The sequence below is a fragment of the Octodon degus genome, unplaced genomic scaffold, assembly GCF_000260255.1.
Source record: "Octodon degus isolate 3935 unplaced genomic scaffold, OctDeg1.0 scaffold00008, whole genome shotgun sequence".
In the NCBI taxonomy this organism is placed as follows: Eukaryota; Metazoa; Chordata; class Mammalia; order Rodentia; family Octodontidae; genus Octodon; species Octodon degus.
In genome coordinates, this window is record NW_004524584.1 from 12,280,152 (window position 1) to 12,287,514 (window position 7,363).

Here is a 7,363-nt window from a genome sequence, read left to right on the forward strand (position 1 = left end):
TTTTTTTTTTTTTTTTTTTTGCAGTACTAGGAATTGAACTCAGGACCTTGCACTCGCCAAGCAAGCACTTATTCTACTGAGCTATCTCTCTGGCTGAAATAAATAAATCTTAATTTAAAAAAAAAAACAGAGAAACTTTTATAATGGCTACCTCCTGAGATGCAAATTGGAAATGCAGAGTGACAATGTGAATCACATTTACAACAGACTATTTCAAACTTCTACGTCAAAGCTTACTAGGTTTGTTAAACTGTTCATTTAACTATTTTTGAAATAAGATAATCCACTTTCTTTTTCTTTCTCTTTGGTGCTGGTGATTGAACCAAAGGCCTCCTGCATGCCAAGCAAATCTCTACCGCTGAGCTACATCCTCATCCACTGTGACTGACGTCTTACAAAGTGTCCTGGCCAGGCAAGAGTGCACACCTATAACACCAGCTATTTGGAAGGCTGAGGCAGGAGGACCACAAGTTCAGGCTTAGCCTTGGGAACCTAGGGACTTAGCATGACCTTGTCTCAAAAATAAAAAACCCTAAAGCCAGGAAGTAACTCAGAGGTGCAGCTCAGAGGAAGAGCGCCTGCGTACTGCGCGCAGGCCGTGGCTCTCAGCCTGGCAGCACGGAGAGGAATGAAGCAGCTGGGAGCAGCCTAGTCACTCACAGCTCAGGATGATGTGGGCGGCGCGGTAGAGCTCCAGGTGGCACAGCAGGTCCAGCAGCTGCTGCACCGTGGCCTGCCGCATGCCCCACCACCACAGCAGCTCCCGTGTGATGCTCACGCCCTGCACACGCTCCATGGCCTTGATCTTCCGCAGCTGGGTCAGGTCTGTGATCACGTAGGAGGCTGGAAGGCAAGCAGGGATGCTGAGAGGCAGGCCTTCCCCGAGGGACCCGCACCACCCGACCCACAGCTTCCTTTCTGTTTTGTGTTCTGCACATCTGTGTGCATGTACGGGACTGATCACAGGGCCTTCACGCTGAGATCAATCTCCAGTCCTTTTTATTTTTTATTTTGACTCACTAAATCACTAAGTTGCCCAGACTGGGCTCAAACTTGCAATCCTCCTGCTTCATCCTCCTACAGTGCTGGGGTCCCTGGTGTGTGCTACCGTGACAACTCCAGCTGAACCTTTCAACACATATTCTGCTGAACCCTCGTGGGGACTGGCGCATGGACAACTGAGGACAACATCAGCCTGGCTGCCACACAGGACAAGAGGGTGCGAGCCTCGGGCAGCCACTGTGTCTGCCAGGGGCTGCACGTCACGGGAGAGCCTCCGTGCTGTCCCCATGTAGGATGAGATGCAAACATTCGGGCAGGAGCTGTAGAATGTAGCAGAATGCTCACCCAAGCCCGTGTCAGGCCCTGGGTTCAATGCCAGGATCAGAACAAAAGCCCTAAGGATAGCCGATGGATGTGGACGTGGTGGCGCACGCTATAATCCTAGCTCTCTGGGAGGATGAGGTGGGTGGATCGCAAATGCCAGCCCAGCCTGGGTAATTTAGCAACTTAGCAATATCTGATCTCAAACCTAAAAATCCGAAAAAGGCTGGGGGTGTGGCTCAGCATGAAGGTCCTGGGTACAACCTAGTATTACAAAAAATAAAAATAAAAAAATAGCTAGAAATTCATATCATTTTGTTAAGTAAAAATCTGTATCACTTTTAATTTTTTGTTTTAATTCTAATTTGTACTCTCTTTTAAAAAAAAACAGATCAACAGACATAAAATAGTTAGGCGTGGTACACCGCATCCCAACACTAGGGAGGCTGAGGCAGGAGGATCTGTTAGTTCAAGGCCAGCCTGAATCCTAGTTCAAGATCCTATCACAAAAAAAAAAAAATCTATTTCTGGAATGGAATGCCAGTCCATTGGAGCGACACCCTGAGCAGGGCACTCACCAGGTCACGCTTTGTTCCCACAGTGGCACCATGCACGCGCAATGCACAGGGATACCAAAGGCCTGAAGCTTGGCGTCCTATGCCACATTACACAACTCTCTGCCCTCTGGGAGAAGTGCATGGCTGGGAACAAAAGTTCCAGAGTTGCAACCTCAGTCACTGGAAACCCCAGATGGAGGCCAGGCCAAGGAAGTGATGTCACCCAGGCAGAGAAGGCAGCAGCAGGACAAGGAGGGCACCACCAGCCCCCAGGAGGCTGAGGAGTGACAGTAAAACAGTCAGGGTTGCACGGAGGAATGGGTGCCCTCTGGGCTGTGCTGGCCCTGTGATCCTAGAAAAGCAGGAAGTGAACTAGGAGCGGTCCTTGAGGGGCACATGGAGGTGACATAGCTGAAGTCCAAAGTCTGGCCATCAGCACCACACAGCCTGACACAGGGTGGAAACAGAGTTGGGGATGAGTCACAGCCAAGCTCCTGCTAACCAGGCAAGTGACACATGTTCACCGAAGGCATTTGGAAAGCAGAAGAAAAACCAAAGCCCTATGACAATGCCACTGGGAAGACCCAAGAAAACCACCAGGCTTTCCAGGGTTTTTCCCATAGATACACAAGCCCATGCTAGTCTGGGTCTGGTCTGTTGGTTTGTCTGGGGGCAAGGTCTTACTGCGCAATTGGAGCTGGCTTCAAACTCACTGGTAGCCCAGGCTAGCCTCGAAGCCAAGACCCTCCTGCCTCAGCCTTGAATGCTGAAATAACAGATGTGCTCCACACCCAGCTTAACTAAATCTTGAATGTCCCCTGAGGCCCATGTGCTAAAGGCTGGTCACTCTTGGCGGGCAGTGGAAATAGAACAAGGCCTGGTCAAGGTCTGCCCCTCATGGAGGACCTCCCTTGGAGGGCACAGGGGACCCTGATGTGGCTCTCTCTGTCTTCTTGCTTCCTGGGCCTATGATCAGCACAGCTGTGCTCCCCTGAACTCCTACCCTGAGGGGGCAGCCTGTCCACCGGCCCAACGCCTCAGACACCAAGAGCCACAGTACCCTTCTCTCTTGTATGGAAGTGGTGGGCAACATAAATGTCACCCCACTGTGTGACACCCCAGGACTCTCCCACAGAGACCACTGCTCCAGCATTCCTTCTCAAGTTCACGTTGGCCACCTTGAGTGTCCTCTAGGCCCAAGGGGCACAGTGCTGAAATGTCCCAACAGTGCAAATGCTCCATCTCCAGATTAAGGGGTTCCTCCCCATGAAGGAAGAGGACCCCAGGATCCCTGCAACCCTATTTCCTGAGCCTCCCAGCACCATGAAGGAGGCACCACAAAGCAAAGGTAGCCCAAGAGGGTGGTCCCGGCCTGAGCACACAGGCTGCCAGCGCTTGTGAGCTGGGAGGAGATCCCCACACAGCCTGGGCTAGAGCCTCCGGGACCCAAACCTTGCACAGGCCTGTTGCCACAGTGGTCAGGAACTAACCATGAGGCAGTCTGCCAAGCGTCAAACCCAAAACATGGTGCAGCCCTGTGGCCAGGGATTCTCAGAATCACTCTCTATTCTTCCCACACCCCCACATCCTCTCTCCCAGACCACAGTGGTTCAGACACCATTGGGTTTAGCCCCAGGACCCAGCAAGGACAAAGGCCAGGGCTCCAGGCAGCCTCTGCCCAAGGAGGATGGCATGGCCAGGGCTGAGCACAGCGCCCGTGGGTGAGACACAGACACAGCTGTGTCCTCACCCACAACTCTCACTCCGCTTAGCTTAGTATGGCCCGTACTCTAGCAGCTGTGCACTCACACCTCCGGGGAGAGACAGTCTCGGAGGGGTCAGGTACCTGGTAGTGCCAAAGCACAGCAACCCAAGTGAAGGAAAGCCCAGGAGGGCCACAGAGTCAGGGTTAGGAATGGCTCTTGAACGAGGCTTCAGGCTGACCTGCAGGGACATACCAATGGGGATAGCGCCACCCCAAAGATGCCCAAAAGCCCTGAACCTGAATTCTGTGCACATGGCCCTTTGCACCGCATGGAGACTCAGCAGAGGGGTTTACACAAAGATTCAGAGACCAGAGATCACCATGGGCCACCAGATCCTCCGGCTGTGATCACCAGGATCCTGAGGGGAGGCAGAACTTTGAAGTCCAAGGCACAGGGGACAAGCAGATGTGAAGGCAGAGGAGGCCCCAGGCAGAGGGATGATGTGCAGAACGGGGGATACCACGCAATGTGGGGGAATGTGTCACAGCGGCAAGAGGAAACTGACACAGCCCAGGGGGTTGGCAGGAGGCTGGGGAAGTGAGGTAGGAGAGCGGCAGCGGCGTAGGCAGGAGGTCAGGGACAAGCAAGCAGGTCCAAGCATTTGGGCTACCTGGTGTCCCTGGGGCCCACAAAGATATATCCTCTGAAAAGGACCCATGGACTAGCAATAAGAGAAGATGCTTATCTACTTACTAGGGAAACATACACACATCACCGGAAAAAATGTCATGCCACACCCATGCCAAGGCTAGAACCAAAAAAACAGTGAAGTGGCTGACAAGGGCATTGAGGAGAGACACGCCCCTCCTGCCCAGCTGTGGGGTGTGGCCCTGAGTAGTCTCCAGATGGATAGACAGCGCACCTCCCTGCCACTGGACTTGTCAGTCCCTCCCCGCCCTGACAGCACACCCACTGGGACAGGAGAGTCCAGGGCACACCAGAGTCACAGCCCAACTATACATGAAAGCCAACCCCAAAGGGCCAGCGACTGGATGTGTGAACAAGCCGTGCAGCAGCCACACAAAGGGTATCACTGAAGGATGGGGCGGAGCTCAGGATGGATAGCTTGAGGGCTCCCTGGGTCCACCCCCAGCTACCCCTCAGACAAAGACTTCTATCTCGAATATGTAAAGAGTTCAAGCCAGGCATGGTGGTGCATGTCTGTGTCTGCAATCCCAGCATTTGGGAGGCTGAGGCAGGAGGATCACAACTTTCAGATTAGACTGGGCTACATAGTGAGTTGAAGGCCAGTCTGGACTACACAGTGAGATTGTGTCTCAAAAATCAAAAACAGGGGCTGGGGAGATGGCTCAGTAGAATAAGCACTTCCCTGGCAAGCGCAAGGGTCAGAGCTCAATCCCTGGCTCTGCCAAAACAAAAAACAAAACACGAATAAATGTTCAACATCACTAGTCATTCAAGAGATTCAAACTAAAACAACAGAGATTCCATTTCATCCTAGTAAGAATGGCTGTCATCAAGAAATCAACTAGGGGCCGGGGAAACAGCTCAGCAGTCTAAGCACCCACCCGGCAAGCGCAAGGACTCAGGTTCAAGCTCCAGTACTACGTGCTGTGCTGGCCCCAGAACCCAGGTGCACAGTGCTGGCCTAAAACTGGGCATCAAGGTGCACACCTATAATCCCAGCGCTGGGGAGGCTGGGATAGGAGCATCACTATGAGTCCAAGTTGTGTAGCGAAAACCTGTACCAAATAAATACATACATAATTAAAAGATTTTTAAAAATCAACTAATGTCAAATGCTGACTGGGATGTGGGGAAAACAAGTTACCCTTGTCCACCACCAGCAGGAGTGCAGACTAGTGCAGCCACTGCGGAAAGTCCTCCGAACACTATGACTACAGGGTCCAGTCCACCTCTTTCAGGAGACCTCTCTGGCCCCGTGTGAGGCAGGAGATATGCGTGCTGGGGACCACAGGCACCCACCTCAGCAGGAGCCTGGGGAGCAGACACTCTTAAGTGCTTTGGGATCCTGCACATCAGTCGAAACACTGCATTTGGACCCTGAGACCAGTAGGGCTACAGGGTGAGCCCCTAACTCAGAACACCCCAAACAAATAAAACTTCCCTTCCGGAATGACAGTTCCCCCAGGCAATTACCTGCACCAAACATTCCAGGAAGGGGAGAAAAGCCAATCTTGGAACTCCTGTAGTCCCCACCCGTGGCTGTGCCTGCCCTCCTGCACGCTGAGGGTGGCCATTCACTACTGGCAGTGCCGCCTCGCTGTAAATTCAAGACCAGCCTGGATTACATAGTAAATCAAGGCCAGGCTGAAATAAATAGACTCTGTCTCAAAAAGTTATCATTTCATCTTCAGTTTATAGACTGAGAAACTGAGACTCATGGAGAGTGAGAAATTGGTCACAAGTCACAGGGCTGGAACACAGTTTTTCTCTGCTTGGACACACAGGCAGCCACTCGGCCATATTATTAGGCACGAGTTACTGTCCAGGGCCTGGATTCCAATCATCCTATTCTGCCACCTAGCCAGCCCAAGCTCTCAGGCAGGTTACTTCCCTTTTTTTCTTTTCTTTGTACTGGAAATTGAACCCAGTGCTTTCACACCAAACTACATCCCAGAACCACCATCACGCTTACTTTTATTTTTAAACAGTGTCTCGACAAGTCACTAGGTTGCCCAGACTGAGATTAAATTTGCGACCCTCCTGCCTCAGCTTGCCGGATCTCCTGGCCAACGGGCATGCGCTGCCCTCCCTAAGGCAGGAGGAACACAGCTCCCCGGCACCCCGGCAGGCGCACTCACCGAACTGCATCCAGTCCCACTCGCTGAGCGTGTCCATGCTACGGCACAGCTCGTCCAGGACGCGAGCCGGGAGCTGGTAGATGAAGCCGTCCATGGCGGGACTGCCCGGACACAACCGGGCCAAGGGGCGGGGCCAGGATGGGGCAGGGAGGGCGGGGCTGAAGGGGCGGGGCCGTGGGGACGCCCTCTGCTAGCCCAGAGAGCCAGGAGGAACCCTGGAAGAAAGCCTGCCCCGGGGTTTGCCTTTGTGGGACTCTCCCCGAACTGTCAGCGGCGCTGTTAGAAAGCAGCAAGGGCTGTTGAAAAGGAGTAAAAGAGCTGGGCGTGGTGGCACTCGCCTGTAATCCCAGCACTCGGGACACTAATGCAGGAGGATCACAAAGTCGAGCCCAGCCTGATCAACTTCGAGAAATCTTATCTCAGAAAGGAAACAGAAAATGGGGAAAAATAAATAAATACATAGGAAAAGGGCTGGGGTGTAGCTGAGTGCAAAGGACCTCGGTTCAATCCCCAGGGCTGGAGAAAAACAGCAGGCATCGCAGGCGTGAGCCCTGAGCTCCATTCTGGCGCTGCCCCACCAGAGAGGAAACCAGCAGGGAGCAACACCTGAAGGGGCGCGAAGTCACACGTGTGAAAGGGAGGCTGGGTGCTAACCACAGTGTCTCCGAGCTCCCAAATACTCGTGGCAGACGGTCACATAGGACAGAAGAGCACTTACACTAATGGTGCCGTATGTCTATCTGCAGACTTCACTTACTCCTTATGGTGACTCTATGAGGTAGGTGTGTGGTGACCACTGCCATTCGATAAATAAGGAAACAGGCACGCAGAGGTGTAATGCCACGCCTAAAATTACACAGGTACAACGGAGCTGGACTGGCTACAAACTGCCTTTACCATAGCTGTTTCTACAGTGCAGTGGTTGATACAT

At 52.8% G+C, this 7,363-nt stretch overlaps 1 protein-coding gene across 4 annotated transcripts in view; it reads right to left on the bottom strand.

Moving 5' to 3' along the window:
* Irak2 (interleukin 1 receptor associated kinase 2) overlaps positions 1 to 6,539 on the bottom strand; it is an 80,766-nt gene extending 74,227 nt beyond the window's left edge. For all 4 annotated transcript variants that reach the window (XM_004625226.2, XM_023705343.1, XM_023705337.1 and 1 more), the window contains exons 1-2: positions 6,433 to 6,539; positions 661 to 843 (exon numbers count right to left, since the gene is read on the bottom strand). In XM_004625226.2, coding sequence (XP_004625283.1) covers positions 661 to 843; positions 6,433 to 6,526 — 277 coding nt within the window. In that variant the 5' untranslated portion in view covers positions 6,527 to 6,539. The remainder of the gene's footprint in view (positions 1 to 660; positions 844 to 6,432) is intronic.
* Between the last annotated feature and the right edge of the window lie 824 nt (positions 6,540 to 7,363).